General features: G+C 41.0%; 1 protein-coding gene across 6 annotated transcripts in view; it reads left to right on the forward strand.

The window, feature by feature from the left end:
* Window positions 1-16637, forward strand: part of kcnma1a (potassium large conductance calcium-activated channel, subfamily M, alpha member 1a) — a 154312-nt gene that overhangs the window by 32945 nt on the left and 104730 nt on the right. For all 6 annotated transcript variants that reach the window (XM_075478377.1, XM_075478379.1, XM_075478373.1 and 3 more), the window contains exon 2: window positions 11342-11509. In XM_075478377.1, the coding sequence (XP_075334492.1) occupies window positions 11342-11509 (168 nt within the window). The remainder of the gene's footprint in view (window positions 1-11341; window positions 11510-16637) is intronic.

Raw genomic sequence — 16637 nt, forward strand, 5'->3', positions numbered from 1 at the left:
CACAAACCTAGCTCCAGTTGAAACAGAAATCAATTGCTACCCTTAACGCACACATATGGACACACAAACTTTGTCCAGTGCCCCTGAATGGAAGAATGTCCTGTTTGTTAGAGCAATTATGGAAAATGGAGTCAACCTTCAAGGTATGACTGAACAGACCGAGGTTGTGGTTTCTAAGCTGAAACTTCATCGTACGCATTTAGTGCAGAAAAGAGGCTCTTTTTAGGTATGCGTCACATCAACTTTGTGATGTGGAAATGCTTTAGGACCTTGTTTTGGCCATTTTTAAGAGTGCTAGTCACGAATGGCCCACATTTATATTCCTTCAGGAACGCTCATTTAATTGTGTATACTATGCAACAATATGGTGGAATAGGAAATTAACCTTAGGTCATGGCGCCACTGACGACTATTGTATTATTAAAGGCTAAAGGCTGCCAGTCAAACATTTTCTTTCCCCCATTCCCTCCTAATTTCTCGACTAAGAAAAATTTGTGCAGTAACCGCCTCTGGAAAGATAATGTAGGCTATTATCTGGCTCAGAATACATACTGGTCACAAACTGTTCTGCATGTTCTCGTTGTGCAAATAATCACAGTCTCTGCAGGTCATTTGTGAGAGCTCTGACTTCTGTTTGTGGTGTGATAACTGCTGCTTCTGAAGTCTTCTTATGCCTTCAGTCACATTGAAGCCATTTGTCTGGTTTACTAAATGGACCCATATGATGTGATCTCGATTCAGACCTCGATTTGCATTGGAAACAAGGACGTGAGGTGGTGTGCATCGCCATAGTAACAGCAGTCTCCAGATTAGTAAGAAAAATAAAATAAACCTGTCCAGAATTAAATTACCAATTATTGCGTGTGCGCTTGTGGATGAGAACAGGGGTTGTGATGGTATGTATAGTAATAACTTCACAATAATTGTGTTTTTTTTTTTTTCCCCCAGTACAGTAATGTATTAAATTTTCATCTCTCCATTCACATTTATAATTTTGTCACTTTCGTCGATGGTTCTGCATGTCTGAGGCATAAATCCTTCTGATGTTTGAATTACAGGGGTCATTACCTGTAATTGCACTCTGATACAGTGGAACTGAAGATCTTCAGATTAGGTGACAAGCTCTTTGTCAGAGAGCCTGATTGACAGCTGCTTAACGGGCTCTGACTGAAGTAGCAGGGTTCACTGTTTGTTGGAATTTGCAACCTACAGTTTCCTCGGTTCCTGTCATTCACCTCTGGTTTAATATGAAGAAAATAGAATATGGATTTGTGAGGCCTGAAACTGCCAGAGCTGCTTACTCATAAAAAAAAAAAAAAACTATATGGAACCTTCAGATTCTGATATTTTACTTGTTCTTCTGACAGAGAAAGCTCCTGTAGCCTCCAGCTGGCAAATAAGTGCATGTAGAGGGAGTTTACGGCCAGTCAGACGTTTGCTCATTTCTCGTCCTTCCTCATCAGGCTTTTACATCTGTTACTTTGCTCAAAACCTACCCTACATCTTTAGTATGTTCCAATTGAAGCCACAGGCTGTCTGTTATCTGCTGCTATTTAAATGATTCAACTCAAAGATGCTACAGACTGACCTTTTAATCACCCACAATTCACTTTAAAATTGAACTTTAAAAGCTGTATCAGTGGGAGAGATTTTAATACAGTGTAATGAATCATAGAGACATTTAAGACTCTACGTTTTAGGCAGTATGCGCCGTCAGGCTTACATTATGCTTTTACATATCACTGTCTTATTGTTTCTCTCAGTCAGCAGAGGAGATGTCACAGTTGGGACAAAAAAGCGGACTTGGAGTGCCGCCATTTGGAGGATTGAGCTCTTGTCCTACTATGCAGCCGGGTGTGCTGTCCCGCGGGGATGCTGAAAGATGTTAACCGTTTGGCTTGTCTTCCTGTTTGCTAATATTGTGTATGTCATCTATTTAGTTTAGTGTCCACAAATCATCTAATCCCACTCTGGCCTGCAGAATGAGCCTGGCACAGTGGGGCAGCACAGAGCCAATGTGACACTGATAGCTTTGGTATTTTTTGTGGGATCACTGGATAGTTGGGACTTGAAGAACATTAGTTGCATAGTTATATGTTCCTAAATGCTTAAATGTTTGATTTTTAAATTTTTTAAATTTATTTTCTTCTCTATGGATTACTCAACCTTGTACAAAATCCGTCCCCAGCTATCGATCCTCGGCAGATAAAACTGTTTCAGTTTTGGAAAAACTCAGTGCTGTTTAGTAGTAAATTGAATTTACTCTTTATACGGTAAATGTCTGGTGATGAACACTGTGTGAATGGGTAAAACGAAACAACTTGATAACAAAACACAACACACTTCAGGAAACAACACAAAAAAACACATCATTTTCATGGAAAGAAAAGAAGACAAAAATCAAACAGAAAATGTGACATATAATTTTGCTGTGTATTTGATTTTCTTTTTTTTCTGTTACCTACATGTTGTTGTTTTTTTTGTTGTGTTTGCACCTCAGGGCCACCATACATACGGGATTAGAGTATCTTCTCCATTACACAAGCAGATTTGCAGGATTGATACACAGCTTCTGTGAATAACATTTGCGTGAAGTTAGTATGTGGTCCTGTTCAGATTCCATTCCAGGCTGTACCTGTGTAATCCCTAAACCAGACACATGGTTTCTCAGGTAAGCCTTGGGCTCAGGATCAACAGGCTTTTAGTTGTCCAGTCCCATCCTCCAAGCTCATTATTATCTTCTTTACTTATGAACTTTGCCCTCTCTACTTGCTTAGCAGCAAGACACAGGAGAAAATTATATGTGAGTGTTCTGGATATAGAATATTTGATTATTCTAACATTTGCCATTCAGACTGCATGAATTTCTTTTACTTTGTGACCTGGTACTAATTAACCTACACCATCTGTGGCTTTCCTGACACGATATAGTTCAGTAGGCTTGACTGATACACAGCAAAAAGGCTTTTCTCCACATGGTGTTGTAAGATTGAGCCTTGCGCCCTTTTTTTTGTAATATTCGGAATTAGGGCTCCATATTCTTCTTCTCTCCTCTATTTTTGCTGTGACCCGGGGACACTGGATAACTGTACTGGCTTTAAAATAACAAAGCAGGGGAAGAGGAGCACGTCATGAGATTCACCACTTTCACGTCTCCCAGGGTGGGCCTAAAAATAGCCTCTCACACTGGAATAGAGTTTTCCCCAGCAATGCCGCCCCAAGCCAGAGGAACAGCTGCGTTAAAGCCAAGTCCTGTTAGATCAGCAGAGTCAGATGGACATATCTCTGTCTTTCTCTTTTCTCTCTGCCTCATCCTCCATTTCTTGCTCTCTCACACGCACTTCCCAGTCCTCTTCTCTAAATTTGTCCCATTGTCTGTTGTTTACCTCCTCCCCTCTTCTGTCTGCCCTGATTGCTCAGTTTGCCTGCCTCTCTTGATGTATTTTAATTTGTATGTCTCTCATTCTTACATCTGCCCCTTTTGTTTCATTGTTCTGTCATTCTCTATTCCTGCCTCCCTCTGATTCTTTTTGATGTGTTGTCCTTATTGCCTTCCACCATGCCTTTGCCTCTTTGTCCTCGTCCTGTAGATTTCTCACCGTCAGTCCTATCTTTGTCTTCCTTCCTGTGTCTTGTTTTATCTGTGGCTCTCTTGCTCATTATTACCAGGCCTCCCCTGTGTACGCTGTTAATTGGTGCAATCCTAATATTAACAATGTTCATCTGTCATGTTATAAAAAGCTCCCTGGAAGTAGGCAGATGAACTACATAAAACACATTATAAAGAGAAAATTCAAAAGGCGTAACATTAGCTTTTGATATAGTATTATACTTATAGAGTACCAGATTTGCTGAAAGCTGACTGCACTGTTTAAAAAAAAAAAGAAAAAAAAAAGAAATCTAGATAGTGTTTTGTTTCCCATATTACACTTGTTATTGTAGGTGAGAGTGAATTGCTAGTCAGTGCTATTTAGCAATAATTAGCTAAAGAAATATCCTCACATGAGATTTAAGACGAGCAATTCATCTTACATTTGGAGAACAACAGAAATCTGCACATGTAAAAAGACACAATAATTAAAAAAAAACCAAAACAGTTCAAGTAGATCAAACAAGAAACTCTTGTCATAATCTGATGCTCCAGGTTATAACACTTGACATTTCAGTCAGAGGGGATTTAGGTACAACAGTAGTTCCTGAGGTAAATGGAATTGTGGTTATATGCTTCTGCGAACACTGTGAGCTGTTTTTTTCTTTTTAATATTTTTTTGGGCTTTTTATGCCTTTTAATGGATAGACAGTTGGAAAGAGACAGGAGGCAGGGGGCAGAGAGAGGGGGAAGACATGCAGCAAAGGGCCGTCCGGTGCGGGACTCGAACCGGGGCCCGCTGCAGTGAGGACTGTAGCCTCTGTACATGGGGCGGCTGCTTAACCCACTACACCACCGCCTGCCCCGTGAGCTGCTTTTTAAAAGACAATTTCAACCATCTAATGTCATGCTGCGCATGGAGTGAGTAGTCTTTCACACAACAGCAGGGTAAAGTAAAGTTGTTTGATTTGCTGAGACTTTGGAAGTGGGTTGCCTGGTGGCCAAAGCTCATATTACAGCTCGCTGAAATGGCCGGTTTCCCTGTTCTGTAAACAGTTAGTTTGAAAAGAAAAAAACAGAAAGATTTGTTGCCCGTTGAGTTACACTAGTAGCAAACACTTGGTTTGTTTAATCAGACCTGTTATTATGTGCGTGGCTTCATTTTATCACATTTTTTTTATCTGAACATTTTGTCCTTTTATGAGGTTGCCTGTGAACACATGACTCCTGCTGCTCAGTCTCTCCCCATCTCCCTCTCAGTTTGACATCACAGGTGTATATATATAGCCAGCAGATGGATTCTCCCATAAGTCTGCTTCAGTGCTTCTCTTCCCCCCAGCATAGCCTAGTTGCCGGTCAGTCAAATGAACTGGAAGAAATACGTTGTTGACGTCCTCTGATCTGCAAAGCCATCAGTTTGTGTCTTCATTTATTATTTATGTGTTCCCCTCCAGCATACACCAACATGTAGTGAGAGCTGATATTCAGAATCTGATTTTAAGGTCTGAATCTGGGAAAAAAAAAATGGAATTTCATTTTTTTTCATGCCAAGTTAACATGTTATTACATATAACATGTATTCCCTTGAGTGTCTGAAAATTATTAACCCCCCCCCCCCCCGATCAAAAAAAGTGCAGTATGATGAAAGGCCCCGCTGTGCCCATCCCTTAAAGCTTACGTCCAATTTGTTTGGGGTAAAGTCAATATCATGAGAGCACCATTTAAGAATCTTTATCTCCTCCAATAGGCCATATTTAGTTATAACATTTAACCAAACCTTCAGAGATAAATTGATCGTATTATTTCCTATTTCCACTAAGTTTTTAATTAGTCTCTTATCTCCTATCCTTGCCTGAATAGGAACTGCCCCGGACACATGCTCTTCAATTTCCTTCCATCTGGCTTGGTAGTCAGAGTTGCACCAACAATAAAGGATCCTCAGCTGGGCTGCTTTATAATAGTCCTTAAGGCCAGGGAGTGCCAGTCCACCCCTCTTCTTTGTCAGTTGAAGAGTTTGGGATTTTATCCTAGGTTTTCTTCCATACCAAATGTACCGTGATAATAATTTGTCCCATTCATTAAATTAGTCAGTTATTTCAATTGGAAGAGTCTGAAACAAATACAAAATTCTTGGCAGAATATTCATCTTAACAGACTCAATTCTTGACTCAAAGCTTAACATTGGTATCAAATTCCATTTTGTTATGTCCTCCTTTAATTATTTACTTAACTGGTTAAAGTTTAGATCATATAGTTTTGTTAGATCTTTTGGTATGTTTACTCCTAGGTATCTCATGTATTCTTGGTCCCACTTTAGTTTGAACATAGTTTGAACATTTAGTTTGAAACATAGAAAGACCATGATTTCAAAATTGAACTCTCCGGGTTCGTCAAATAAATTAAAACGTCATCCGCAAATAATGAGATTTTCTGTTCCTGGTTGAACATTTTTATACCCACGATCTTATTGTCCTGAACAATCCCCTGTCTCAATGCCTCAATAAACATTGCAAACAGTAGTGGACTATTTGGGCAGCCCTGTCTAGTCCCTCTCTCCAGGTCAAATGAGTTTGATATGGCGCCGTTAATTTTTATCCTTGCCCTCGGGTTGGTATACAATGCTTGAATAGTTTTAATAAAAGTCTGGTGAAAACCAAATTTCTGTAATACTCCATATAAAAACTTCCAACTCACTCGATCAAATGCCTTTTCTGCGTCGAGACTCAACAGTACCTGCCTGAATTTTATTTTTAACTATATGATCAATCACATGCAATGTCGGCGAATATTATCCTGTGTCTGCCTTTGTTGAATGAAACCCGTCTAATCTAGATTTATAATCTGGGGAAGGATATTTTCAATTTATGTGTTTCGTGTGACGCTCTGCCACTAGGCAACGCCCCCTGAACTCGGCTTCAGGCGACACGGGTCACCAACACGCCAAGCGTTCACATTGCTCGACGCGGGTCGAAGGTGCAATTTGGACCTGCTAAGGTAGCGGGTCGCAGTGTGAAAGGGGCTACAATGTATGTTCTCTAATTTTTTTTAAGTCGATTTGTAAGCTTTCCAATTTTTCTTTCCTCTTCCTTTTTATATTAGCACAGTATCCTATGATTTTACCCCTAATTACAGCTTTAGATGCATCCCAAAGAATCAGAGGAGATACTTCCCCATTATTGTTTTCCTCAAAATAATCTTTAAGATCTGTTTGTATTTGCTCCCTAATTTGACTTAAAATTCCCATATTTAGCCTCCAAATAGTGTTTTTCCTTTTGCGTGATAAGGTTTTGATGTATCTAGAGTTGAATGAAGTCTAACATTAAAGTCTCCTCCACAAATAAGGATGCCCTGTGCCTCTGAAATCAACAGGTCGAAAGTGCGCTTATAGAATTCCCATTCAGATCCTGGAGGGGGATAAATATTCAAAAAGGTGACCAAAACACCCTGTAAATTACCCCGTACCAGTACAAATTTCCCTTCTGTGTCCCTCTTTTCATATAAACACTCAAAGTTTAGTCTTCTAGCAATCAATGTTGCCACCCCTCTTTTGGAACCCTGACTATAGGATGAGGAGTACTGGTTGAATCTTCATTTCTTGAGTTTTTCATGCTCAGTTACTGTTAGGTGAGTCTCTTGGAGGAGAGCCACATCTATTCCTCCCCTCTTCAATTTTGCCATTACTTTGCTCCTCTTGATTGGATTCCCAAGACCATTTACATTGTAAGTAGCTACTTTAATTGACTGGATACTCTGCATTATGGTACACTGTGTATATTTGATGCCCTACAAGACCTATGCATAAATTATATTTCACACCTCTAGTGCTACAAATAACCGTAGCTTCAACATGAACAATGAACAAAAAAACATTAATAGAAAAGTGAAGGCCATTCTAATGGCCTTGTGAGGGAAAATCTCTCATCCCTAGTGTTGAGAGAGAGCCCTCTTCAGTCTTTAAGCTGATATTTAGGTCTATAAAGTCCAGAAATGTCTGGCCCGATACAGTATTTGTCCTCAGTATGCCCTTAAAACGATCTTACTGACACATTCAGATTTATATCGAGAAGAAAAGTTTTATAACTAATCAGTCACGTACCCTCATTGTCCTCAATGGTTAGCTCTGTTACTTAGCAAAAGTATTTATCCATCATTCTAACGGCGGAAAGCCCGAAGCCGCTCCTTGAAACCCTGCCCGGGGCCCGTTGTTTCCTGGTCACCCCGTCTCCCGTTGGATCGCAACGTCAGCCGATTAATATGATCCAGGAGGGATGTCGGTTTTTTCATCACCGTCACAGGTAGCCCCTCTCTGCCATGTCCGCCGTCGCTTCTTCAACCGATTTGTATGTCACCGCACCGTCCTCGTAGTGCACTCTCAGGCTATGTACACACGTAGCCGGGTATTTTTAAAATCGAATATTTCCCCCCCTCCGTTTAAAAAATAATTTGTATCCACATTACTTCGTTTTCGAAAAAAAAAACTTTCCACACATAACCGAACATCTGCGTTTTCAATCCAAACCTGTAGATGGCAGTGCGTCCCGGTCTGATCCAAAACCGGCGTCGACGATTTTCGGCGAAGAACATGCCTACGTGGAGTTGTTATGAGGGGGTAAATCACCGACCGCAATGTTGCCCGTTGCCTGTGCTCTTGGAGCAGTAGTTGGGCGTGTAAAATCAAGGCAGTAAACAGCGCCTGCACAATAATAACCACCACAATTCTCAAGGCATCCATGCTTCTTCAGTAAACAAAGGTCGCACGTTTGACGTCAGAGCAGATTTGTTGTTGTTTTGGCGCATATTGTGATGTTCGAAAATGCAAAACTCCGGTTATCTCTGTCTACACGCAAATGCATAACGGAGTTTTAAAAAATATTCGTTTATGATGCGTTTTCATGTGGATGACAGGTCCAAACGTAGAAAAATATATTTGTTTTAGCAGATACCCGGCTACGTGTAGATGGGGCCTCAGTCTGGCCGGGAAGGGTGTCTGGAATCGGATGTTTTTTTCTTTCAGCGCCGCTTTAGACTCTCTGACGTTCTCATTTTCCTCAGCAGCTCGGGTGCGTAGTCGTGGTCAAGATGAATCCGCTTCCCTTGAAAATCAAAACCCTTTTTCTGCCATGCTCGTTTAATGACCTCCTCTTTCATCCTGTAGTTTGAGAACTTGACCACTAGTGATCTCGGCGGACCTCCGGCCGGCGGTCTGGTGGCGAGCGCCCGGTGTGCTCTCTCAATATTTAATACTGTAGATGGTGGGAGCTCCAGACCCTTCATTAACAAATCCTCCACAGATGTTGTCACCGACGTTGCCCCTTCTTCAGCTCCTTCTTTAACCCCGTGAATCCTCCCATTGTCGCGTCACGAGCGTCCCTCCAGATCCACCAGCTTGGCTTCTGTTAGCATCTGAAGTGTCACTAGCTCCGCTAACACCTTGGTCAATTCGCTCCTCTGCTTCCTCCATTCTTTTGTCAATTTTCTTAATATCCTCCTTTATGCCATTAAGTTGTTGACTAAAGTCCCGTCTAAATTCCCGGAGCTCAGAATTAAACCCAGGCTAGCTTCCTGGCCAGTCCCAGCGGCGGTGTCAATCTGCAGGTCATCCTCCATGTTGCTCGCGCTGCTAGCTTGTGACAGCTTGCCTTCCTCTTCCTTGTCGTGTTTGTCTTTTCTTCACTTTTTGGGGCATATTCCTTCCACTGTTGTGTCCACTCTTGTTGTATCAAGTCTTCGAGAAAATTCGAGTTATAGACGGACACTTTTAATTCCAACTATCGGGAGCCTATCGCTCTACGCTGCCATCCTGTAACTCGCCAGAAGCCAGATGACTTTAATTTAGTAGTCAGAAGAGGTTTTCCTCATATATGTGCCATAATCAGAAGAACCATAATAGTCATCTGTTGCAATTAGACATCTTTAGATCTATAAAGGCACAGGAAAGTAAGACACATCTAGGCTGGGCTAGAGGATGTCTCTGGAGGGGACTTAAGTTCATTAATGCCTTTGGGGGACGGAGGGGGTTCCCTTTCCTTCTGTGAGTTATACATCTTGTTGTGCATGTAAAATGTCTGCAAAGTCCACACCAAAGGGATTGTTTATAAAACATTGGTTTATGAGATTTCCAAATGACTGCACTATTAACAGTATACAAATTTTCTCCCAACACCAAGTTATTTCATGAGTATATAAAGCACAAGTAACTTAATTATCCACTGGAGAATAAAAAGGCCCAACGGCAGGAGCAGATAATCATCTGATGACTAAGTTAGGCTTTTTAGGCCCAGTTTATTGGCATTATTATGGGGTTGGAATGAAATTAGGAAAATGGCAGCTGTGTCCATGTTGTAAAATTATCAGATGTAATCCAATTTTACCAGGAAATCCTCTTGAAATGGACAGAGCGCTCTCTTGGACCCGTCTAGCACTCTCTTCTAGCCTCTCTTTGTTTTTGGGTTGCATTAGGTTTTCTGGATTTCAGTTTCTTTACCATACCATGCAGCTTCTGGAATAAAATGTTGGTTAGAATAACAGAAACTAACTCATTGTAAGAAAAAACTGTCACCACAAATTGCTTTACTTTGCGCCATCACTTTTAGATGTCAGAGAGGACTTACACTAGCCAACTGAAGCTAGTTGACATACAGGACTAGCAAACAAATTTCACTTTGTTGACAGTGTACATAATCTGGTTTGATAGCTACTTGTCGGATGTCACTATGAGGAGGGACATTGTATATTGTGTTCCAAGCTCTGCACCCTGTGTGAATATGAGCCTGTCCACTTGGAATAGACCAATGGGCTGCCATCAAGGGTCTTAAAAGTTATAGGAGTTCCATTGATTTTCCATGGAGGCCATTTCCTAAGGACTAGCCACAATGTTTAATGAAGCTGAGGCATACTGTGTGTATTCCTCTCTCAGCATCTTTGCAATTGAGTGTGTGTGAGATCTAATTGTATTTGGATTTTGTTATTCCAAAGATTTTAAAACAATTAGAAATCTACTGCTTTCCCTTTTCTGCCAGAAGGAAAGGCTATCTGAGCATCTGCTTGTGTAAAGTCAGGAGTGAGTGAATGGCTCGAGAGGAACAGCTGCACACAGTGACTGTGCCAAGCAAAGCATGTCAGTGAACTGCCTTTCAACTCTGCTCATTCACTCGGACACGAGAAGGAACGTTGAAAGGCCTGGAAAAAAAAAACATCCTATGTTATTTGCCCTGAGGAACAATTAACATGAAAAGCCATATGTGCGAATCAACTAGAGCGACGACACATGCATCCTGTTGTTATCTAAACTGCACACTCATATTGATTATATAACAGATGGAGGCCATCGTGACATGATAGCTGTAAGAAAAGTCCCTTTTTTGCCCTTCACACTAACCAAGGTATCATATCGTAGCAACTGGTATGCGTACTTTGTTGGCTGATGACATCAGACCAGGGATGTCCACATCCGGTCCTCGAGGGCCGCTGTCCTGCAGGTTTTAGATATTTCCCTGATTCAGATCAAGACATCATTACCAGTCTTGTGTAGAACTCAACAATCTTTTGTAGAGATCCATTTCATCTGAATCAGGTGTGTTGAAGCAGGGAAACATCTAAAACCTGCAGAATAGCGGCCCTCGAGGACCGACTTTGTACATCCCTGCATTAGACAAATTTAGTCTGATGGGTTGTCATGTTGCCCAATACTGTCTTTCTGTTATCTTTGTTCAATTTAATTACACATATTATTGTTATTATTTTTTCTTCTAGGATGCTCAGAAGGTAAATAAACCTGCCAACAATCCGGCAGCAGACAGTGCACTAAAGGGTCCTGATGAGAAGGAGGAGGCACCACTCAGTGAGGTGGGATGGATGACTTCAGTCAAAGATTGGGCCGGTGTCATGATCTCTGCTCAGACACTCACCGGCAGAGTTCTGGTAGGTTTGGTCTTTTCTACTGGATATCTCAAAGCACAAATCCAATGACAAATCTATTACAACTTGTTGGACACTAATGATTAGTAGTAGCAGTTATGTCTTTGTTTTGGTTTGTTATTTTCACACGTCAACTAGCATTCCAAACAAATCTGTTGTATTATCCATGGCCATGCACACTTTTCCTCACCTGTTTTATACAGGTCCCATGGGAGACATACTGCAGGACAATTCATTTGATCTAGGCTAGGCAGTCCTTGCTGAATGTCACTGAGCTATTTTGCTGGCAGTGTCCAGCCTTTTCTGCGCTGCTGTTGCCTCTGTGCAGCATGCTTTAGCTCCTCTCTGCTATGCCTCTGCCAGCTCCACCGATGAGTGTACTTTTATTTATGATTGTGGGTGTGTATGTTCCTGCTTGTATGCATACAAGGTGAGTTTATTTGTCAAGTTAAATTGTAGGATATGTGGGGTTTGTTCAGTAGGCAAGAAGCTGTCAATGTGCCTTGTCTATTGCCATAAGTTGGAGCTTATCTCTACTGCTGACCTTCTATTCTGTTCAATCACATGCTCTGCCCCAAGAATTCCTCATTCACTCTGTAAATATTTGCCAAATCCTAATCTGATAGCAACTATTTAACTCGTATACACATGTATAGATTTTGCAACTGTGTGTAGTGTTTCTTAACTTGGATGCATATCCCAGAGTAATCATTTTTAAAAACCATAGTAAAAAGCTATACAAGTAACATAAATATAATTTAATTAATCTACACAAGTGTCACTTGTAAATAGTTTGAATCAAATCCATTCTTAAAATGACAAAAACTTATTTGCCATTTCTCCCGCTTCCTGTTTTGTATGATGTATGCAACCTGCTGCTCCTCTGAGCACTTGACAAATAGCTATAACAGTATGGTGCATGTAGCTAGCCTCATTCTAATTTCAATCTGATTTATGGAAATACTGTAGTTTAGAATGTATAATTAGTACAGGGGGACATTCATGGTAAAGTTTGAATCACAATGTCAGCATGGAAATGATTGGGTGGGAAATCGTCATTTCAGCAGCTTACGCTTGTCTGAAAGTTTAAGGACAGTGTGCGAAATTAAGGGATTTTTGCAAGAAAATACAGTGTATGTTTATAGGGTATGTGCATTTTTGTAATTCATGCAAAATACAGCTAAGTGTTAATATATGAAATTTGTCAAGGGAAATATATTTTAGTTCTGTACTGTCAAGCTGTCCTTTTACATCTTAACTTGAATGACAGTTGGTCTCTTTTACCCAGACACATACTGTGTATCTGTGGATTGAATGGAGAAGCCGTGGGAGTGAGGAGGGAGTTGGATTCAAACTAAAATACTAACACTGTCATTGTCATTGTTAATGTTTGCTGGAATGTGATAGTTTCCTTACGCCTGGTGAGAATAGTTGGTTTTGAGAAAGATTCTAGCCTTTTATGGTGAATAAGATGAAGAATCCTGAAGGGAGCTGTCAATTTATTAAATGAGCTTCTCTTTCATCACTTCTCCACTCACACAGCTCTGCTGGCATGGACACGGCTCCCTTTCCCTTTCATCTTCTGCTCTGACTGAGTACTCCCAATCTGCCCTATGTGTATGTTTCTCTGTGTCTGTAAATGTGTGTGGGAGAGAGAAAGCAAAGAAACATGGAGAGAGGAGACATGCCAGCAGGAACAGATGAGCAAATGGAAAGGAAAACAGTGTGATTGTGACAAGTCAGGTAGGAATGAGGCACTGCCGGCTTTAAAGGGGTGTCTAAGCTTAGACGTTTCCCAGTGTATCACCTGCTGTGATTTGTGCTACTTCTAGTGGAGCTGATAATTCAACCCAGCAGGCTGTGTTTACTTTTGTGCTTGTTCGAATGATCTGTAGCACAGTACTGCAAGTACAGAGTGCTCCGTGAAGGTGAGTGAGTAGATCATCATGTAGGTGGAGTACGTACATCTGTGGGTTCACGTGTGCAAGTTATTCTCAACATACACAGTGCAACCTTGATACCTTGTGTGGTGAAGTGCGCTTGCGTGCATGTATGTATTTGTCTGTGTGTGCGTGCGTGCGTGCGTGCGTGCGTGCGTGCGTGCGGGTGGGTGGCTAGGTGATTTTTGTGGAGCTCTTGCTCTTCCATCAGCACCCTACTGCAGATCAAAATTGCAATAAGTATCCGTGTACACAGAACCTAGCTGGTAACCATAGCAACTGCTGTGTAGTGGCGCTCAGTCATCTGACATTAGGGGGCCGTCTGCTTGGGTAGAGCAGAAATAACACACAAACACAGTCCCCCTCTTGCTCACACGCAGTCACACAGGTGTTATCAGATCTTCATGCAGGCGCCATTCTGTCCAGGTAAAAAGAGACAAAAGCACACTGAGATGGACAGTTTCCGGAAGGCAGAACCCTCCATTCCCGTTAATTTATTTTCCTTGATGACTTTACTGTTAGTGAAAGATCAAGTGTCCCCTCAGGTTTATTGAATTACCAGACAAATATAAACCCACCCATGGCTTGGCAATGTGGAGTTCTTGGTATTCTTTTACTATGCAGCCCTTTCTCCTAGAGCTCAGTTGCAATTGCTGATGCTTTTTTTTTTTTTTTTGACAGGAAACCTGTCAAAATGATTTATTCTATCTAGCAAAATGAGCTGTATTGTAACTATAACAGCTTTACCAGTATGGCTGATTTTTCACATGAGCTCACGACACATACGAAAAATGTCGTGACGCCCTCTGGAGTTGCTCTTTCTCACATGTGTACCACGTTACAAGATTGTCCGTGTCAGACACATTCTAAATACTGGAAATACTGGGTTTGATTTTGGTGGAGGATAGACCACCATGGTTATGTTTGCAGTCTAATCTATCATTTATTTTTCAGCCAATTTTGGCATTGGTCCTTACCAGCAGAAGGTCCCAGATCTTGTAGTCTCTTTGATGAGACATATCCATCGGTGTACACATGAACATGGGAATTTTGATGAGCATAAATTTTTTTTAATACATTTTCTGCCTGTTGTCCTCTGGCAGATGTAGGTCTTAATCCCTGAAAGTGATTGTATTTTTAAAATTCCTGTCAGGATGAAGATATTTACCAACTCTGGTCAGAGTGTGTTCATGTAGGGTATCAGGAGTTTTTGACTTGCCACATCAGATTGTGTGCTACTATCTCCGTGGTCAGTATATGCATCAATCTCTTCTCTGTTAGTGTCTCAACAAGATATGTGCAGATACTAACATTTTCAACAAGGCTTTTTTTCATGTCTACTCATAAATGTAGTTATTCTCCTACTATAGAGGCATCAGAATGCCTCTATAGTAGGCATTCTACTATAGTAGTTCAATGCTATATAATCCAAAAAGTAATCAGCCGCCACCGTTTTCGGGTGAGACTCAATCAGACCTTCAGTTGTGGGACAACCTTTGGAATAAAGTGGTTGCTACTGCAGAATCAGTTTTCTTGGTTTTCTATGACTGCTTCGCCCCCACATTTGCAAGGAAGACAACTGCAAGGAGATCGGCTGTCAGGGCTGTCAGAAAAGTTGCTGCACACAGAACTATTTAACAGGCGAGGGGAGGTCATGTTTGATGGCCAACAGCTTTTGACTGTTGAGAGAAGTGGGTTGGACAGTAATGAGGCAACAATGTACCACTTAACCTATGTACAGTTAACTGTCACCGCCCAACTTGTGTTGTTTGGGTTGTGTTTTGCATTTCTCTGTGGGTAGAGATTTTTTTTAATTTTTTTTTTATAAATGATGCTGCGTGGACATGTTTTTATATTTTTAATTGAGGCGTAAAAAAACATTTGTCAAAATATTTGTGTTAGCGTTTACATTATCTCAGTCTCCACCCTCAGATGTTTGTAATCTTCCTGTAACAAGCCAGTCGCATGATTGAAATGGCATCGATGCCCCAACTTATGCATTATGAATTCTCTGGACAGTAGACCTGTTTTGAATTTGACTTTTTGACTTGTTAAAGCAGTATAATGGCAGGTGGCATTAGTAACATTAACAGTATTTCAGTACCTCTAAATATTCAAATGATCCATGATAGTGAGCCAGGATCTCTCCAATCCAGCCATCATTAATATGCCTCTAAATGTCCTGCTATGACATAAATGCCTGATTTGAAAAAGGTCTCTTACCTGCTCTATTCACGCACAGGTCTAATCTGACATTTCGCACACTTATAACAGGGAACTGGCATTGTAAAGTCTGTCTAAATCTGAACTATTGGGATGTTTTGTGTCTCACATTCAGCTCTTCAATGTGTAGAAAATGCACTGACAGCGGTGCGTGTTGGAAAATGGCTTAACATCAGTGACCATTTTACATGGTTAGAGATTTAAGGAAGAGGACTGTGAAAGATTGTGGTGTTGGTGAATACAAGAGTCCATCATGATCTGAGACATTTGTGTTCACTTATAATAAAAGGAATGGTCTTTTCGTTGAGTGTAACCAAGGTGGTGATTAGGTTGCAGGCTCAAAGTAATCAGGAACGCACTTTAGAATTGTAAAAAGAATTTCTGTGACAGGTTGGCTTCTTGCTAGGCTGAACTACTGGCATGAAAAGAAAAGCTCTCTTTTGGTACTGGTGCCTAATGACTTTGCTAAACTACTTTACTCTGAAACAGAGAGCAATTTAATGAACACATATCCACCCATGCTATATGACCATTAGGGCTGGATATGCTGCGTGAGAACCAAATCATTCTGGTCATTAGCGACCTTGTTTTGCTGAGCCATACAGTAAGCTGCAAGAACAGAACGCTGCTATGGCTCACGGCAGCGACCATGCAGCTAATATGTTTCAGAAAACAAAGAGCATGCATTCTAATTTAGCGTTGAGGATTTTGTGTGGAGAGAGATTAAAAGATGTTATAAGTCATGCTTATAGTTAAATAAATCAATGTAATGTTGTGAGTCATGGTCATAGAAGTTGTGGGTGTGCAACTGTGAGGAAATGTGTGTGTGTGTGAGCTTTATTTCTTCATCCATGAGCCTTTTTTGATAAAAACATTCTCAGACAGATCAAATGTCAAGCCCCCAGTTTTTGAGTAATTAAAGCCTCTCTAACCTACCCGCAGGAACTTTTTCCACACACACAACAAAC

This window comes from Odontesthes bonariensis, chromosome 2 (assembly GCF_027942865.1).
Source record: "Odontesthes bonariensis isolate fOdoBon6 chromosome 2, fOdoBon6.hap1, whole genome shotgun sequence".
In the NCBI taxonomy this organism is placed as follows: domain Eukaryota; kingdom Metazoa; phylum Chordata; class Actinopteri; order Atheriniformes; family Atherinopsidae; genus Odontesthes; species Odontesthes bonariensis.